Source organism: Pezoporus flaviventris, unplaced genomic scaffold (genome assembly GCF_033815535.1).
Source record: "Pezoporus flaviventris isolate CSIRO_AGI_PZ_B2104156 unplaced genomic scaffold, CSIRO_AGI_Pfla_v1 ptg000160l, whole genome shotgun sequence".
In the NCBI taxonomy this organism is placed as follows: Eukaryota; Metazoa; Chordata; class Aves; order Psittaciformes; family Psittacidae; genus Pezoporus; species Pezoporus flaviventris.
In genome coordinates this window covers 245,131-265,474 of record NW_026892708.1, presented here as the reverse complement: position 1 = coordinate 265,474, position 20,344 = coordinate 245,131, and the positions used below count along the sequence as shown (strand labels likewise).

At 46.1% G+C, this 20,344-nt stretch overlaps 2 protein-coding genes across 2 annotated transcripts in view; both read right to left on the bottom strand.

Annotated features, from left to right (window-relative positions):
• LOC133283275 (olfactory receptor 14C36-like) overlaps positions 1-20,344 on the bottom strand; it is a 538,687-nt gene that overhangs the window by 321,904 nt on the left and 196,439 nt on the right. The window lies entirely within an intron of this gene.
• Positions 7,504-19,384, bottom strand: LOC133283284 (olfactory receptor 8U9-like). The gene is made up of 2 exons (XM_061479974.1): positions 18,778-19,384; positions 7,504-8,474 (listed from the first exon to the last, which is right to left on the bottom strand). The coding sequence occupies exons 1-2, from the start codon at positions 19,382-19,384 to the stop codon at positions 7,504-7,506; spliced, it is 1,578 nt and encodes a 525-aa protein (XP_061335958.1).

The window sequence follows — 20,344 nt, the reverse complement described above, 5'->3', positions numbered from 1 at the left end:
CATTTCTGTTGGTCAATAATGTCTAATGCAGTAGAGCCTCAAAGCTCAGCATGCATAAATCACTTCCTGAACAGAATAGGAAAGCAAAATGGAGGTAGGCAGTGTCCTGGCTGTGTGTTTGCTTTTAGAAAGGTTGCTAATAGCAGATATTAACTTCCTAATGAGGGGTTTCTGTTCTGCATGGATGGATAGGAAATTATTGCCTAGAAGATACTAGTGTTGGTTTGCTCTTTTTAGAGCCATAAGAAAGGAACTTTTCCCCATAAACCTGTGCCTAAAGGGGTTTCAGGAAACATGGAGAGGGGCTTAGGACAGGTGCCTGCAGGAACAGGCCAAGGGGAATGGCTTTAACCTGCCAGAGGGGAGACTGAGATGAGCTCTAAGGCAGAAGCTCTTCCCTGTGAGGGTGCTGAGGCGCTGGCACAGGGTGCCCAGAGAAGCTGTGGCTGCCCCATCCCTGGCAGTGTTCAAGGCCAGGTTGGACACAGGGGCTTGGAGCAAGCTGCTCCAGTGGAAGGTGTCCCTGCCCGTGGCAGGGGTTGGGGCTGGAGGAGCTTTAAGGTCCCTTTCAACACAAAGCAGGCTGGGATTCTATGATCCAGGCCCATGAAATTGTCCTTAATACACAAATATGCCAACACACTGACCCTCCAACTCACTGGCTTTGGACATGAGCCATCTCTGTCAAGCAAGGCAGCTGTAGAAGTGAACTTTGCTGTTAACAAAGAAGAAAGTTTCTTTCTTGTTATCCCCAGCTAATTAATCTCTGATGGCTTGTTATGAAGAGTGAGGGAAGTCACATCCAAGTTTTCTGAGAAGCTTTTGTGGTAATGAGGAAACTTCCTTGGTAAACCCCAGAAGGTCTTGTTAAACCTGATGACTCCTGGAAGGGTGCTTGGTCCCCAAGGACCACTTCTTGCTTTGGCTAAGTGAGCAGTATCACTTGCGATGGAAATAGCTGTGACTGCTTGTATTGTGAAAGCCTGGATTTTGGGCCTGCTGGAGGGCTTTCTGTGCCCATGCAAGCTTGGTCCTACTCTCTCTTTAAAGACACATCCCTGTCTTCATGGCATGTGCAGATCATGTGGTTCTTCCTAATGGGGTGCTTTGTCCCTTCCTACTTTTGACCACTAATAAAGGGAGCTGGGGAGGCTCATTGCATTTCTCTTCACTTTTCAGCCTCCTCAAGGACACTTCATACATTGAATTTCTTGTTATTAGTTGTCTTGGGATGGATTTATTTGTGTCTCTCTTTAGTTCTTTACCTGTTAAAAATGTTCTTAAACTGTTAAACTGAGGCAAGTTGTAGTCCACTACATCCATCCTCCATGTCTGTCTGGCTTTCATAAATGTGATTTTCCTACCATTATGAATTTGGGATTGGAGAATAAGCATGGGTCACCTGACTCAACATCTAAAATTCATTGCCTAGTTATGAGATAGTCAGGTCCCTTCTAGGGTGGTTTGGAATAAAAGGATGTTTTATCACATCCTAGGACAGCTGGTGAGGATGGATGTGGTCCAGAGCAGGTCTGAACATCAGAAGGACATTTATATGCATCTCAGAATAGCTTTCTCTGGATTAAACTAATTCCAGTCAGGATGTGAAGGCCTCCTAGAGGTCAAACTGCATCAGTTGCCCCCTCAAAACTATTTTCAGTTTGTTTTAATCCAAAAGACAGGACAAGAGGAAACGGCCTCAAGATGCACCAGGGCAGGTTTAGATGGAGCTGAGGAACAATTCCTGCCCCAGAAGGTGCTCAGGCATTGGAAAGGCTGCCCAGGGCAGGGCTGCAGGCACCGGCCCTGCAAGAGTTCACAAACCCTATAGACAAGGCCCTCAGTGCCATGGGTTAGTGGTAGCCTTGGCAGTGCTGTTGTAAGGGTTTGACTGGATGAGCTTGAAGGGCTTTTCCAACCTGGTTGATTCAATGAGTCTAAAAGGAGCCCAGTTCATGCAGCCTGACCCCAGCCTCTGATGGGGATGGAAACACAGTGAGGGGAGGACACTCTGTGTGTGTGTGTCTTCCAACTTGAACTCTTGAAACTGCTCTTTTTATCTGAATAAATACTAGAGATACAAAAACACACCTTCACTGAGCACAGATGGAGACACAAAACTGTGATTTAATGACTCAGCTTTTAATTATCTAAATTCGAAGAAGGTGAAACTACTTCAGATCTCCTAATCCCTCATCCCAACACTCTTAAAAGAGGTATTTTAGTTTTCCTTTCAGTTGGACTAAAACTTCATATAGGGGGAAAACATATAAGATAATTGAAGGACTAAAAAACCACTTTCTTTGCATGTTTTCCTAGAAGTGGTGGGAAAAACTATCATTTAAGTTGAAGGGAAGGAGGCAGATGCAGTGAAATGCCCCAGTTCAGGTTTGGTCTCCCTTATATAGAAATGTGGTGCCATTTCCTCTGTCCTGAAGTGCCCAGGACCTTGGCAAGCACTTGACATGTACATCCTGCAACCCTCAGAAGGGTTGGGTCATTCTGGAGCCACATGTGAAAGCTCAGAGTGAGCCCCAGGGGCATTTCCATGGTGTTAATAGTCAATGTTCAGGCAACTGAACTCTGTCCCAGATGCCTTTATGCTTCCTGACATGGTTCATCCAATCTGATCCACCTACCCATGCTCATGTGAATGTTTCACTGGGATAATGGTCTAGGACGATGGAATTATGTCTGTGTGGTGCAGTCATCATTGTGAAGAAATAACTGGGACAGCTCAGGACCAGACACACGTTACTTCATGACTTCTGGTTACCCAAAGCAGTGGTAAATGCTCCATCCCTGGCAGTGTTCAAGGGCAGGTTGGACACAGGGGCTTGGAGCAAGCCGCTCTAGCGAAAGGTGACCCTGCCTGTGGCAGGGGGTTGGGACTGGATGATCTGAAGGGACTATATGGTATCTAAAGATGAGAATTGCTAACTAATTGTTAGGTTAACAAGGCTGTCATATGAATATCATCTTTAATGTTCATGTCAATAGAGGCCAGGTTTTGAATCATCTCCAGAAAAACCAATATTCTTCTCCAAAACATTTAGGCTGATCTAACAGCACCTGAAGCACAGGACAAAGGGACCCATGTCCAGCTCTTCCTACCAAAAAGGTGCTTGCTATTTGAGGTATCAGAACTTTTCATGGATAGGACCCCCGTCATGTATTTGATGTGGGAAGCTTGTTTCTAGAGCCAGGGGTGGCTGCATTTTATAGATCCCTTCTCTGCAAAGAATGAAACAGAATTCGTACAATGATGCTCTCAGTATGAAATGTATTTCCAAAACCTCAAGCCTGTTTCTTGTGTTGCTGGAATTCACCATGCTGCCTCCCCGGCATGTTAAACTGAGGTTTCTATTGCCAGATCACTGAGCAGTTTCCTCCACACAAGACTATGGCAATCTAGAGCTCTGTTAGTGAAGTAGCATCCAGTCTGGGTAAATGTTTGAACATTTCAGTTGTCTCTGAAATGGAAACTTTCTTAAACACAAGAGGAAATAAGGACACCAGAGTGGGCTAATTCATCAAGCAGCGATGAGCCCTACACAGGACACTGCTCATCTAGACTCCTGTTTTCACAGAAGCTCAGACCAGATGATCTTTTGAGGCCCAGCCTGGGCTTTCTGTGGCTCTATGATTCTATATGTATAGTGTAAGCCAAAATATCCAACAAAATGGAAGAAGACAAGATATGGTGAAGATTTTGAAGGAAGCCGTCTGATATCCAAGGTGCCAAGCCCTTTAGCATTTAATGATACAGATTCTGGCTCCTTCATTGACTGCAGGTCAAAGCCACGTTGCCCCCACACCTATGACAGTGTATGCTTTCATACTGTTGTTTTTCTGAGCACATAAAAGTTCTGTTCACCATCCATATACTTTCCCAATATAAGTTAATTGCCACTCACAGCAGGTAAGGGAAAGATACTTTCCCCCATCAGTGTGTTTTGGCTTTATTGAGACCCAGACAGCTCTCACTTACCATCAATTCTTTGTTCTTTCATTTATGGAAGCTTGCCACAAAGTTAATTCTAATGTGAAATAGACAGTTTGGTTTTTGCGGTGTGCTTGAGCATGAGCAGGGCATGGACATGGGTTATGGGTGCTTATCTCCAAGTGGAATTCCATTTCTCTCACCATTTAGGTAAAAGGTTATTTCAGATGAATGTAAAACACCACTTAAAATGAATGGGAGGAGATCTTGATGTGCCCGAAATGTCCCTAACACTGGGTGGTCTCAGCACAGTTCATCATCCTCTATTATGAATTATATTGTCTATAACTTTTTCCTTTAAATGAAATCTCCTATGAAGCTGCAGCCTGGGGAGGGATTCCCTTTAACATTCAAAGGCGCAGCTTGAATCTTTATTCCCACCAGCTTCTGTTCCTTGAAAGGCACAAACAAAAGCAATGAATCTTTTGAAACCTTTTCTCTGACTCTTTTTTAACAAGCAAATGTAAAACTACACTTCCTCTTCCCTCCCATCCCAGCAGCTTTAATGAAGAGCTCACAGGTAAGAGGGAGGAATTTTATTGGAGCTGAGGGACAAGGTCAAGAATCTTGCAAGAAAAATAGATCTTTATCAGTGACAAAAGCTATAACTGAATAAAGCTGATTGGTGTTTTCTGTGAGGAAAAGAGGCCTGGGATAATTGAGGGTAATTTCTTCCTACAGGCTGCTAACTATGAAGTGAAATGAAGTATGAGGTTCCTCTCCTTTTGGTTTCCTTGTGGATCATTCAAAGGTTTTGTTTTGACATTGGCAATGGAATCAAAAATGGGTTTAGAGACATTTCAGATCTTGTAGAGTGTCCCCAAATGGGACATAAAGCACAAGTGACTCCATCTCTGGAGCTGCTGATGTCCATCTGTAGACACTTGAGAGCCCAGTTTTCCATTCCCAGTGGAGTTATCCACATGCCGTGCCTGGATGTCGAACAGCTGAGCTGGTGCCTCTGGGCTTACACTATATTCAAGGGTGAGAAATGGGTATTTTCACACAGTGATGAATTGTCCCAGCTTTAACTAATAGGCTTTTATCCCCCTGAGCAGCCTCAGCTGGGGTTCCATCCCCACCCTTTGCCTATTTGTCCCCCATCTCTATCAAAGCTCAGGAAGACTGAGGTTTTTTAGATGAGTTTTGTTTTGAACTTTAGCAGGAGTTCTGCACACCTTTGCAATTCTTTGATGGTGATTTTGGCTTTCTCATTTATCTTCCTAGCATTTTTTGGACCTGTTCCTGAACAAGGGATTGACTTGACCTCACTAGGCTTGGTCCTGGATCTGCCTCATAATCACCTGCTTGCCTGATGCACTCTAATCTTGGCTGAACTTAACCCAAGTCACCCAAGTCTTCTTTTGCTGCCCTACTTCTCTTGCTCAGGTACTGTGGGATGGTCCCTGCACACTGTGGTGCTCTTCTTTGGCTCTGTTGATAGAGATTCAAAAGTCAAACCCCTGTGGCAGTCCCCAGGCTCCTGCAGAGCAGAACCCATCACCCTCTGCACCCCAACAGCCCAGCCAGTGCTCACTGCTCTGGCAGTCCCTCTCCATCCAGAGCATGTCCCTACATGGGAAATTAGGAGACAGTCTTTTCAGTGAGGTGAGTAGAGTAATAAATTGAACCTTATTTTCAATTGTTATTATCTTTTCCTTAGTGCTTTCTCGTTTACCAAGTACAGCATTAGACTTTCATTCTTCAGCAGATTGGCAACACTTTGGTTTGGATGTAGCTTTGGCATGATGTTCATCTGCTGGTTTTGTGACAGAGAACACCAGAGTTTCAGTGATACCAAGGACTTTGGCTTCCCCAGCCTCTTTCTTAGGCTTCCAGGCTTGCTTTGGAACCATTTCTAAGTCTTGCTTTCTCACTGTGACTGGTTTGTGCAACAAGACCACAGATAATCTGATTTATCTACACTCTTTTATTGACCTTACTGGGTTGTTTTTTTTTCTCCTGTGTGTAGGTCTTTTCCCATCTACACTTGACATTTCCACCAGGCTCCTTGCTAGCCCTGTCAAAAATATCTTCCAAAGCTGTCAGCATCTCCAGGTGATAGCTTCAAACCTACATTATGACCTCATCTTATTTTCAGGGGCTTCTTCTTTTTTCTAGTGAAGTACAGGAATTGTAATGGTATTATTTAATGAAGTAGATTATTTTAAGATGAAAGATGCATTTCTCTCATTGATGTTAGGCCCTGCTTTGTAATTTCTGTCAGCTCTCTTATCTAACTGATAAAGCAAGATAACTTATCCAAAGAGTCTATATATTTTATGGATATATAGGTTCTATATATGTAAGAAGACAGTCTTAAATGCTCAGGTCTATATGGGCCACATACCTAATAGCAAAGGTCTCTGTGCTACCAAGCTCTTTAGCAATTAATGGCATTGATTCTGGCTCACTCGTTCACAAATATTGAAGCCACTTTCCCCAGACCTAAGACAACATCTCCCATCTAGATGCTGTTTGACAGAGCACACACTGTTCACCACCCACATACTTGATAAATATAAGTTGATTTCCACTCAAAACAGGTAAGAGAAAGAGATTTTCCCACACCGGTGTGTTTTGGCTTCTTTGAGAGGCAGGCAGCTCTCAGTTACCATTGATTCTGTGTTCAGTTTACTCTTTCATCTAGGGAAACTAGCCACATTCCTAACTTCTATAAGAAATCCACAGTTTGGTTTCCTGTTGTGCTTAAGCATGGTCTTGGCATGGACATGGGATGTGGGTGATTATCACCAGCTGGAATTCCATTTATATCTAAGTAAATGGCACTTCAGATGAATGTAAAACACCATTTAAAATGAATGGGAGGAGCCCTTGATGTGCCCAAATTATCCTTAACACTGGGTGGTCTCAGCACAGTTCATCATCCTGTATTACAAATTATGTTATCTACATTGTCTTCCTTTAAGTGAAATTGCTCGTGAAGCTGCAAACAGGAGAGGGATTCCCCTTGACATTCAAAGGTGCAGCTTGAGACCTTGATCCTTACCTGCTTCTTCTCTTTGAAAGGCACAAACAAATGCAATGAATCTTTTTAGGCCTTTTCCCTTACTTTTTTCAGCAAGCAAATGTAAAACTACACTTCCTCTTCCCTCCCACCCCAGCAGCTTTAATAAAGAGCTCACAGGTAAGAGTAAGGAATTTTATGGGAGCTGAGGAACCAGGGCAAGAATCTTGCAAGAAAAAGACATCTTTATCAGTGACAAAAGCTATAACTGGGTAAAGCTGATTGGTGTTTCCTGTGAGGAAAAGAGGCCTGGGATAATTGAGGGTGATTTCTTCCCACAGGCTGGTGACTGAGAAGTGAATTGAAATTTGAGGCTTAGTCTCCTCTTGATTTTCTTCCAAGAACGGTGTGATTTTGGGGGTCTGTTTCTCATTCAATACTGTCATTGACTTTTGTGCAGGAACTGCGGAAAAATCTACATCAAATCATGGGGAGTATTGGAAAAAAATGTTTTAGTGTACCATAGGCTTTCTCAGTTGACATGAACTGTGCCTGTGCTAGATGATCGAACTTTCTTATGTTGCCAATGGTTGAAGAGCCTGCTCCTGCACTTCACCAGAGCCCCCTTCACCTCCTTGTTCCTCAGGCTGTAGATGAATGGGTTAAGCATGGGGGTGATGATGGTATAGATGATGGAGGCCACCTTATCCAGGCTCCTGTGGGTAGAAGGAGGTTGTAGGTACATGAAGAATCCTGTCCCAAAATACATAGAAACAGCCACCAAATGGGAGGCACAGGTGTGGAAGGCTCTGGCCCTGCTCTGTGCTGAGCACATCCTCAGCACAGTGCAGATGATAGAGATGTAGGAGAGAAAAATGACCACACTTGCACACACCGCATTGATGGTGACGAAGGCAAAGATGACCATCTCACTGCTGTGGGTGTCAGAGCACACGAGCTTCAGCACAGGAACTTCGTCGCAGAAGAAGTGGTCAATGTGGTTGGGACCACAGAAGGAACCTCCAAACAGGCACCATGTGTAGATGATGGCACTGAGGAAGGCGAATAGGTAGGATGATGCTATCAGTTGCCAGCAGATGCGGCTGGAGATGATGGTCACATAAAGCAGGGGCTGGCAGATAGCAATGTGCCGGTCGTAGGCCATCATGGCCAGGAGATGACACTCAATAGTACTAAAAAAAGCAAAGGTGAGGAACTGCATCATGCAGCCAGTGAAAGAAATGGTTTTGTCCTCTGATAACAGGTCTGCCAGCATCCTGGGGGAGATGACTGTGGAATAGCAGATGTCAGTGAAGGCAAAATGGGTGAGGAAGAAGTACATGGGGGTGTGGAGGCTGGGAGACACCCAAACCAAGATGATAATCCCAACATTCCCCACCTGAGTGACAATGTAAATCAATAGAAACAAGACAAAAAGAGGAGTCTGCAGACATGGGCTGTCTGTAATTCCCAAGAGAATGAATTCAATCTGGGTGTGATTTCCTCCCATGACCAGGTGGTCCCTGCTGAGGCAAAAGGAAGAGAAACATCAAACTGATCAAAAATGGAGATTCAGATCTGGACCACATCTATCTCCAATCAATGACCACTATACCTGCCACACATTAGATTATTCTAATATATTTTCTAACCAAAATTATATGCATATATTATGTTTTTCAGATGAGGTAATCAGAAAAGAACAGGTAGTTCATTGAAGCAGTAAATGGCATTTTTATTTTTCTATGCTGGTACAATTAACACTGGCTTTAGACAAGCAGGTGTGTTTTCAGGTTTCAGCAAAGAATCAGATCTTTATTCACTTTCAGTTTGAAAGAAATTTGTGTCAGAAGACACCTCAGAGGATCCTCATAGGATTGCACGTAAACGTGAAGCAAGAGAGTTTCTCAGTCTCAGTGAAAGCCCAGCTTACACATGCATGACTTCCAGACACTTTTCTTTGGCTTTTGATTGTCATTCCAGTCACCAAATCACATTTAACAAACTATTTGAGATCATTAACAACAAATAACATTGACTTTGTTAAACTCATGATTTATACCTTCCTGAGCTCCAGCATAATAAAGCATCCTAAACCTATGGGCATTCAGTTTCTTGCTTTAAAAAACAGTTGCTGTTATAACAAGCTGATTCTAAAGGCTGATTTGTTAGTGACTATATTCTGCTGACAGTCTGAACTGTTGCATTTCTGTATAACAGAATAAGATTCATCCTCATTTAACTCTTGAATAAATCAATGTATCTGGCTTAAGCTGCCTTTGCAAAAGAAACACAACCTGCATCAGACGTTGCTCCATATTATTATAAAGAAAACCCACATTGGTAAGGTTGCTTTCTGACACAGCTTTACCACAGATTACACGAGGACATGCTGAAGCAAGCCCACTGCCTAAGTGCAGGTGAGGCTCTGCTTTGTGCTGGTGTTACCTCCTGTGACTTCCTTCTGCCACCGAGTGATGGGTGCCAAGGATTTATCCCCAACGCAGCAGAGAACATCTATGTGCCAGCATCAGCTCTGTTGCACCTGATGTGAAGAGAGGGGAGCTCCTGCCAGACTCCAAGAGCCCAGCTCGTGGTGCTGGGGCTGTAAATACAGTTGCATGTGCTCTGCTGGGAGGAAGCCTCCAGGGCTGCTCATGCTTTCCCAAAGGAAAACAAAGAGAAGGAAAAACAAAGGGTGTGAAATCAGCTCTGAAAGGCATTGTGGTGCTTGAGCATCTGAGAGTCATGGAGTGGGTGAGCCATGCCTGAGCACAGCTGCACAGCAGCAGTAATGAGTAGCTCATAGGATGCTTCCTACATACTTGTGGACCATGCAAATGTTTTGGTCTGAACATATTGACACAATGAAAATGGGTTTAGAGACATTCCAGATCTTGCACACGGTCCTCAAATGGGACATGAAGAAGTAACTCCACCTCTGAAGCTGCTGATGTCCCTCTGTGGAGGGACAGTTTTCCAGCCCAAATGGGGTTACCCACATGTAGTGCCTGGATGTCCAACAGCTGAGCTGGTGCCTCTGGACTTCCACTGTATTCAAGGGTGAAAAACAGGCATTTTGAGGCAGAGAGGATTTGTCCCAGAATTAACTAATAGGCCTTTATCCCCCTGAGCAGCCTCAGCTGGGGCTCCATCCCCACTCTCTTCCTGTTGTTTCCCCAATCTCTATTTAAACTCAGAACAGGCAGATTGAGCTTTACTAGAGCAGTTCTGGTTTCCAGTTTAGTAGGAGTTCAGCACACCTATGCAATCTTTTGGTGGTCACCTAGGATTTCTCATATATCTTCCTCGCAATTTTTTCACCTGATCCTGAACAAGGGATTGACTCAACCTGACTTGGCTTGGTCTTGAATCTGCCTCCTCATCACCAGCTTTCCTGATGCTATGGAGCCTTGGTTGAACTTGGTCCATGTGTCTGTTCCTGCCCTGCTTCTATTTTTCAGGTACCGTGGGATTGTCCCTGCACACCAGGGTGTTCTCCTTTGGTTCTGTTTAGACAGATAAAGGAGAAAAACCCCTGTGGCAGTCCCCAGGCTCCTGCAGAGTAGAACCCATCACCCTCTGCACCTGACAGCCCAGCCAGTGCTCACTGCTCTGGCAGTCATTTTCCATCCAGAGCATGTCCCTACAGGAGCAAATTAGGAGGTAGTTTTTCAGTGATGAAAAGTAGAGTCTCCACACAGCCTTCTCTTCTCCAGGCTGAACAGCCCCAACTTCCTCAGCCTGTCTTCATACGGGAGGTGCTCCAGTCCCCTGATCATCCTCGTGGCCCTTCTCTGGACTTGTTCCAACAGTTCCATGTCCTTTTTATGTTGAGGACACCAGAACTGCACACAGTGCTCCAGGTGAGGTCTCACCAGAGCAGAGTAGAGGGGCAGGATCACCTCCTTCGACCTGCTGGTCACGCTCCTTCTGATGCAGCCCAGGATACTGTTGGCTTTCTGGGCTACAAGCACACACTGAAGCTGGTTCATGTTCATTTTCTCATCAGCCAACACCCCCAAGTCCTTCTCTGCAGGGCTGCTCTGAATATCTTCTCTGCCCAACCTGCAGCTGTGCCTGGGATTGCTCCCACCCAAGTGTAAGACCTTGCACTTGGCATGGTTAAACCTCATGAGGTTGCCATCAGCCCACCTCACAAGCGTGTCGAGGTCCCTCTGGATGGCATTCCTTCCCTCCAGGGTATCAACCCAACCACACAGCTTGGTGTCATCGGCCACCAAATTGGTCAGGCAGGATTTCCCCTCAGTGAAGCCATGCTGGCTGTCACCAAGCACCTTGTTGATTTTCATGTGCCTTAGCATGCCTTCCAGGAGAATCTGCTCCAAGATTTTGCCTGGCACAGAGGTGAGACTGACTGCTCTGTAATTCCCCGGGTCATCCATTTTCCCCTTCTTGAAAATGGGGGTTATATTTCCCTTTTTCCAGTCATCGGGAACTTCCCCTGACTGCCATTATTTCTCAAATATGATGGCCAGCGGCTTCGCAACTTCACTCGCCAGCTCCTTCAGGACCCACGGATGGATCTCATCAGGACCCATGGACTTGTGCATGTTCAGATTTTTAAGATGGTCTTGAACCAGATCCTCTCCTACAGTGGGCGCAAGGTCTTCATTCTCACAGTCCCTGCATCTGCCTTCCAAGACTTGGGTGGTACAGTCAGAGCCTTTGCCAGTGAAGAGTGAGGCAAAGAAGTCATTGGGAACCTCAGCCTTCTCCAAATCCTGTGTAGCCAGTTCTCCCGAGAGCTTCCTGAGGGAGCCTACATTCTCCCTTGTCTGTTTTTTATTTGCTATGTACCTGTAGAATCCCTTCCTGTTATCTTTAAACATCTTTAAACTTACCCCTAGCTAAGTTTAATTCTAACTGGGCTTTAGCTTTCCTAACCTGGTCCCTAGCTTTTCGAACAATATCCCTGTACTCTTCCCATGCCACCTGTCCTTGCTTCCACTTATTATAAACCTCTTTTTTCAATTGAATTTTCCTCAGGAGCTCCTTATCCATCCAAGGAGGTCTCCTGACCCTCCTGCAGCACTTCCTTCTGGTTGGGATGCAACACTTCTGAGCTTCCAGCAAGTGATCCTTGAATATCAACCAACAGTCTTGGGCCCCTCTGCCCTCTAGGGCTGGATGCCATGGAACCTTCCTAAGCAGGTTCCTGAAGAGGCCAAAGTCTGCTCTTTTGAAGCCCAGGGCAGTGAGCTTGCTGCACGCTCTTCTCACTGTCCTGAGGATCTCAAATTCAAGCATCTCATGATCGCTGCATCCAAGGCTGCCCTGGAGCGTCACATTTCCAATGAGCCCTTCCCTTTTGGTGAGCACGAGGTCAAGCACGGCACCTCTCGTTGTCGGCTCCCCTATTTCTTGCAGAAGGAAGTTGTCTTCTACACAATCGAGGAACCTCCTGGATTGCTTGTGCCGGGCTGTACCGTCCTCCCAACGGATGTCAGGGTGGTTGAAGTCACCCATGAGAACAAGGGCCTGTGAGCGTGAGGCTTTTCCTATCTCTCTATGGAGTGCTTCATCCACAGGTTCTCCTTGATCAGGCGGTCTGTAACAGATCCCCACAGTAATGTCTCCCAGAGCTATATTCCCTTTAACCCTGACCCACAAACTCTCTGTGGACTGCTCACCTGTCCCCAGACACAGTTCCATACTCTCCAGCCTATCCCTAACACAAAGGGAAACTCCCCCTCCCGCCTGCCAGGCCCGTCCTTCCTAAAGAGCCTGTAACCTTCTATCGCAACACTCCAGTCATAGGAGCCATCCCACCATGTTTCTGTGATGCCTATTATATCATTCCCCCATAGATGTGCACACATCTCTAATTCCTCTTGTTTGTTCCCCATGCTACGGGTGTTTGTATAGAGGCATCTGAGCCGAGCTCCAACTGAAGCCGGCTCATTGGCTGGAGCGGCTGGGATATCTCTACATTGCTCCAGGCATTTATTATAGGTTCTGGCAACTGACTGGGTGTGTTGGAATGGAATGATGCTCCCCTCCCCCAACACATCTAGTTTAAAGCCTTTTAATACCTGAGCTGGAGGAGATAACAGAAGTTAAGTGCACTGACTCTCTGTTAGACTCATCTGCCACACTGAGGGGAATAGTTCTCTCTGTGCTGGAACCTGACCAAAACTTCTAGTAGTGATAGGACAAAGGGGAATGGGTTAAAACTTAAATAGGGGAAGTTTAGGTTGATCTAAGGAAGAAGTTCTTTACTGTAAGGGTGGTGAGGCACTGGAATGGGTTGCCCAGGGAGGTTGTGAATGCTCCATCCCTGGCAGTGTTCAAGGCCAGGCTGGACAGAGCCTTGGGTGACATGGTTTAGTGTCAACCCATGGCAGGGGGGTTGGAACTGGATGATCTTAAGGTCCTTTCCAACCTTAACTGTTCTACGATTCTACTGACAGCAGTGTGCCAGCTCAGCCTATTTTGGCTGCCTAGGACAGGACTCTCTGCCCCAGGCTGCCAGGGAAACCTCCTGAGACTTGAGTATCTCACTCAATGAGTTGTTGTGGGCAGCTGGGGATCCAGCAATGCTGTATCAGAGCTGGGGTGATGGATTCAGGGCTCCTGGGGCATCACACTCAGATGTGTTTAGTCTTTCTCATGGAGGAAATGGAATGTACAGTCCCTTTTTCTGCCTCCCTAATGAAATGTGATGACCAGTTTGCAAGTTCTTCACCTCTTCTCCAGTTTTCAAAGATTGGGTATGGGTTTTTAAAAGAAAAGGTCCGATTTAGCCTCATGATTAAGAGATTTCTGAAGGGTTTTTGGATGTGTTTCTCTGCCTGTGAAGATTCACCAAGAACCACAGTTAGATGTTGCCTCAACTATCAAATCTTTATTGTTTTAATGTCCAGCCTAACAGAGTACATGCAAGCCACATGGCATTGCTCTTCCCTATTTCACTCCATCTTTCCTCCTTCCCACAGGGATGCTGCCATGCAATACAGTAACAGGGCTGAAGGCAACCACACTGCAGTGACCCACTTCATCCTCCTCGGCCTGACAAGCGAGCCCAAGATGCAGACTCCTCTCTGTAATCTTCTTCATGATTTATCTCATCACTCTCATGGGCAAACTTGGGCTGATGGCACTGATCAAGACAAGCCCCCGGCTGCACACCCCCATGTACTTCTTCCTCTGCAATCTCTCTGTTCTCGATCTTTGCTACTCCTCTGTCTTTGCTCCAAAGCTGCTTCTTGGTGGAAAACAAAACCATCTCTTATCCTGCCTGCTTCCTGCAGCATTTCTTCTTCCTCATGTTTGTGACCACAGAGGTGCTCTTGCTGGCTGTGATGGCTTATGACCACTATGTAGCCATCTGCAACCCACTGCTCTACACGGTTTCCATGCCCCACGGGGTCTGTGTTCAGCTGGTGGCTGCATCATACATGGGGGGGGTGGGATTTTGAACTCCCTAATCCAAATCTGTTGCTTGCTGTTGCTGCCTTTCTGCGGTCCAAACACCATCAACCATTACTTCTGTGACACTAACCCTTTGCTGAAGCTCTCTTGCTCCAACAGCCACCTCAATGAGCTTTTGCTTGTAATTCTTCATGGGAGCATTTCCATGTCTGTGCTCGTCCTCATCATCACCTCCTATGTATACATCCTCTTGTCCATCCTGAGGATTAGGTCTGCTGAAGGAAGGCACAAAGCCTTCTCTACTTGTGCCTCCCACCTCCTGACCGTTACCTTGTTCTATGTCCCTGCTGGGCTCAGCCACATGCAATCAGCTTCCAAGTACTCCCTGGAGACAGAGAAAGTCACCGCTGTGTTTTACACCCTCCTTGTCCCTATGCTCAACCCTCTGATCTACAGCTTGAGGAACAAGGATGTTAAAGATGCCCTTAGAAGAGCAACAGCAAATAACCTCATTGCGAGCTGCTCATTGACCAACCCGGTCCCAGCTGGATGATAGAACTCCTCCTCTTTCCCTTTTTAACTCATTTGGTATCAGCTGTCTGGAGGAGGAAGGAACTGAATGTCTTTACAGGAGCAGGTACAGCACATTCTAACCATGCTTTAAACTCTGCAGAGGCTCAGTGATGTTAAGCATCCCCTCAATATAGGTCTCTGATAAATATTCTCTTGTCATCTCTTGGGGTTTTTGTTTTGGGGAAAATAGATGTGATATCATAGGAGGTGGCAAAAAGAAGCCCATGAGGAATTTCCCTCTTCAGTTTAACTTTAGAAGTTGCACTGATTCAAGCAGTGATTCATCCAGAGGCAAGTTCAAGGAGGGATGAAGGGTTTTGAGGAGGTACATCCAAAATACATCACTTTACTTTGGGCTAACGCAAGGAAATGCATAAAATCCCATTTGCTTCCAGAAGGATGTGCAGTGCAAAGTAAGGAAACGGGAGGAGAAGCAGGGCCACTGAGCTGCCAGAGGATGAGCATGGTATGTGCTGTGATTGAGCATTGGGAAGATGCTGAATCTCTGTGTGACCAGGACATCCCAGCCTGGAGGCAGCAGAGCTGTGTCTGTCATCCTGCACCTTCCGTCCTACCACTGGAAACATCCAGCTCAGCCAAAGAGGTTTCACAGCACTGTGTGGGTTGGAGGGAGCTTAAAGGCCACCTATTTCTAACCTCCTTGCTGTGGGCTTCATCTCACATCCGGTTTAGGAGAAGTAGCAGCTGAGAGTAGGATTTTCCCCTATTGCCAAGGATTTTAGTGTGATTGAATGTAATGACTTTAGGGAGAAGTATGTTTTCTTCCCCTATTTTCTTGTTGTGGTGCTGCTGTAAGTGATATTTCCTCCCACCCAACTCTTCCCCAACACAACCTGTTAACTGAGAAGGTACCACTGAGGAATGCTGCAGAACTTCATGCTCTGCAAAGCAGAAATAACCAACTGCAACCTGTTAGAGACCTTTAGCAATAAGCTCTTTCTGTAGCAAATAGAGACCTGGATGCATTGCAGGAGGGGGGGGGATCATCTGTTACTTCATGGTACTTTGCACATGGCTGCACCCAAGTTAGTCCTGACGTGGTGTTTTTCATAGCTAAAAATAAAAGAGAAAAGACTCTCAGCATCATTTCTGTTAGTTGGACATAGAAATCATGACTAAGCATACCCACTGTATGGTATACCTAGAATTTTAACTTGTTTTTTTCCCCCTCAGATGTAGGAGTTTGCATTTGGATGCCTGATGTAGAGTGAAACAAAATCTATCTGGAGCACCCAGTGGAACAGGGGTCATTTTCCCTAAGAGACAGACACAGACAAGGAGGGGGAGATGTTTATAACACTTAGTTTCCATTAGAGCTTGCCTTGTCCCTAGCTTGGACACCAGAGGGTCTTGCCTCTCATTGAGAGTTGTTCGTGCTGTTTGCATGATGCAAGATGCCTCAAGGGAGCAGCCAGGACCAGTTATTCCCAATGGGAAGGTGAGCTGGGAGCTGAAAGTGCCCACAAAGCAGAGCACAGTCCCCCTGTGCCTGAGCACAGCAGCAGCTTCCACTGATAGCCCAGGGTAAACTGAGAGTCAGGCTCATGGTTGCTACTGACCAGGAGCAAGCCCAGTTAAAGCACAGCCCTGGAAGTGGGCCCAGTGCCAGGACTGAGCTTAAATAGAGCCTGAGCCTATGGCAGAGGGTGTGTGAGAAGGACCCAGGTGATGCTGGCCATGGCAATTACTGTGGCTGCACTCCCTGATGTCTCAAGGAGAGGGGAACTGGGTTTTCCACCATCCAATGTCCTAAACACAGCAGTAGCTCTGCATTCAGCCTCCTCTGATGTATTCCTGTCCGCAGAGGATGAAAGAATGGAGCCGAAAGGAGCAAAGAGCTCCTTTATTGTGTTAATGAGAATCACCCCTCCTCAGTTATGCAAAATCATGGAATCATGGAATGGTTTGTGTTGGAAGGGAGCTTAAAGCTCCTCCAGCTCCAACCCCAACACCTTCCACTGGAACAGCTTGCTCCAAGCCCCTGTGTCCCACCTGGCCTTGAACACTGCCAGGGATGGGGCAGCCACAGCTTCTCTGGGCACCCTGTGCCAGCACCTCGACACCCTCATAGTGAAGAATTCCTTCCTTACATAAAATCTGGATCCCCCCTGTTTCAGTTTGAACCCACCACCCCTTGTCCTATCCCTACAGTTCCTGATGAAGAGTCCCTTTCCTCCATCCTTGTAGCCCCCTTCAGACACTGGAAGCTGCTCTGAGGTCACCAAGCAGCTTCTCTGCTCCAGGCTGAACAGCCTCAATATTCTCAGCCTGGCTCCATATGGGAGCTGCTCCAGCCCCTGAGCATCCTCGTGGCCTTCTCTGGACTTACTCCAGCAGCTCCATGGCCTTCTTATGTTCCCTACAGAGAAGGACCTGGGGGTGCTGGGCGATGAGAAAATGAATATGAGCCAGCTTCAGTGTGCGTTTGCATCCCACAAACCAAGCGTACTCTGCTCTTGTGAGACCTCACCTGGAGCATTGTGTGCAGTTCTGGTTTCCTGAACATTAAAAGGACATGGAACTGTTGGAACAAGTCCAGAGGAGGCCACGAGGATGATCAGGGACTGGAGCACCTCCTATTTGAAGACAGGATGAGAAAGTTGGGGCTGTTCAGCCTGGAGAAGAGAAGGCTGCGTGGAGACCTCATAGCAGCCTTCCAGTATCTGAAGGGGGCCTATAGGGATGCTGGGGAGGGACTCTTCATTAGGGACTGTAGTGACAGGACAAGGGGTAACGGGTTTAAGCTTAAACAGGGGAGGTTTAGATTGGATCTAAGGAGGAAATTCTTTCCTGTGAGGGTGGTGAGGCACTGGAATGGGTTGCCCAGGGAGGATGTGAATGCTCCATCCCTGGCAGTGTTCAAGGCCAGGTTGGACAGAGCCTTGGGTGATAAGGTTTAGTGTGAGGTGTCCCTGCCCGTGGCAGGGGGGTTGGAACTAGATGATCTTAAGGTCCTTTCCAACCATAAGTATTTTATGGTTCTAGGATTCTATAGACACCAAAACTATCAGAACTGCAGGCAATACCCGAGCTATATTGAATCTTTGTCCTTCCCTCAGATTTTCAAGCTCGCTTGGGATGAACAATTATCAAGCAGGCAATGGAGACAGTGGTCACTGCCTTACCTCAAGGCTGAGACTCCTTTTTGTAGGAACTACTTTCATTTAGTACAATTTAAACACAAAACACCATGGTGCTGTCTCAGGCATGCTATTGAAGAGCTGATACTTATTTGGATGAATTATTGGAGACTCAGTCCATACTTAAAATCACCAGAATCTGTTTGAAGGCAGCCATTTGTTGTGCTGTTTCTTCATACACTGCACTTGTTGTGTGATCTCCTTGTCTCTAATAATGACCAATGGTGAGCAGTAATGACCAATAATGGCCAGTAATGCTCAATTCCATAATCACATATTCCACATATTCCTTCCTTACCTCCACAGTACTGAAGAGCTCCAAATGTGCTTTCAAACCCTGCATAGATGTGGCAGCAGCTTTCGCTCCCACAGCCTCCTCAGAGACCCCTTCACCTCCTTGTTCCTCAGGCTGTAGATGAGGGGGTTGAGGGTTGGGGTGAGGATGGAGTAACACAGCGACACCAGTTTTGCCTGATCCCATGAGGATGCCTCATGAGGCTGGACGTAGGTGAGGATCCCAGGTGCATAGAAGATGGTGATGGCAGCCAAGTGGGAGGCGCAGGTAGAGAAGACCTTCAGCCTTCTTGTGGCCAAAGGGATCTGCAGGACGGTGTGAAGAATGTAGGTGTAGGACACCAGGATCATCAGGAGAGAGACCATGGAGTTAAAAGTAGCACTGGACACCAACACAAACTTGTTTCTGTGGGTGTCTGAGCAGGAGAGCTGCAGGAGGGTGGGCAGCTCACAGAAGAAGTGGTTGATGCTCCTGGCCTGACAGAAGGACAACCTCCCTGCCAGTGTGATGTGCACCAGGGAGGTGAGGAACCCGATGCTGTACACCAGCACCATCATGCCATAGCAACGCGCCCTGGTCATGGTAGTGGTGTAGAGCAGGGGCTTGCACACAGCCGTGTATCGGTCATAAGCCATTACCCCAAGCAGGAAGCTCTCAGAGACAGCCAGAGCCACAAAAATATACATCTGGGCAAAGCAACCCCAAAAGGAGATGTGGCTTCTCCCCAGCAGGAAGGTCTCCAGAGCTTTTGGGATGATAGCAGAGGAAAGGCAAACATCCATGCAAGATAAGTGGATCAGGAAGAAGTACATGGGAATGTGGAGGTGGGGGTCAGTGTTGATCAGCAGGATCATCGTCAGGTTCCCCAGCACCATGAAAACATAGAGGGATAAGAAGACTGTGAAGATGGTGGTTTGTAGCTCTGGGGCATCAGAGAAACCCAAGAGGATGAAGCTGCTTAGAACAGTGAGGTTTCCTGTATCCGTCATTTCAACAAGTTGATGGATTTGGATTGAAATGAAAGGAATCACTGAAATACATAACTACAAGAGAAATAATGTGGAAGTTTAGTTGGAGTTTAATCCATAAAGTAAATTCAATGGAAAATGGTGTATTTGTAATGGTGTATTTCTGTGTGTAGCCCAAGATCTGAAGTCAAAGAGGTGAAGGAGCTCATTGCACAGCCTGAAATTAAAAGAGAATAATTTTACCATGATTGATACACACATCACATGAAACACTGCAAAACATCATGTCTATCCAAACGTAATACAATAAAATCAAAGAAGTGCATCTCAAAATGTGGAAAACAGAAAAGATTTTGTATTTTCTTCACTGATTTCTGGGAATTTTAAGGTTTATTTTTCTCTCTTTTTTGTTTTTTTTTTTCAGACTGGATCAGTGCTCTTCTGTAGCTTCATTACTTGTGCTGCATCCTTTTCAACACCACACTTGAAATTTGTTCTAAGTTCTAAGTTTATCTGTTTTTGAAGAACCCCCACCCTGCATAATGTTAAGGGAAAGCAGTGGACTTGGCTCCAGCAGAGCTTTGCTGTGGTTGCAGTGAGCTTCGTATGACCAACCCAAATATCCACCTAAGGGTGTAAAACACAAAATATGCCATATATAAACCTAAATCTTAAGGCTTTAGCTTGGATATTCTCATGCTAAAATATTGCTAAATCAGTTGTAGATGGGGTCAGGAACATTGGTGTTTTTGAAGCAAACCTACTAGGCATACTAGGGCACTTTTATTCACGCCATGGGTTATCATAGAACGGTTTTGGTTGAAGGGAAATTAAAACTCACACAGCTCCACACCCTGCCATGGTGCCCTGGGTTCAGCAGTAGCAGTCATTTTTCTCCTCCTTGGTAGCTGGTGTAGTGCTGTGTTTTGACTTTCAGCTCGGGAACAGAGCTGATAACAAGGATGTTTTGGTTTGGCCAAG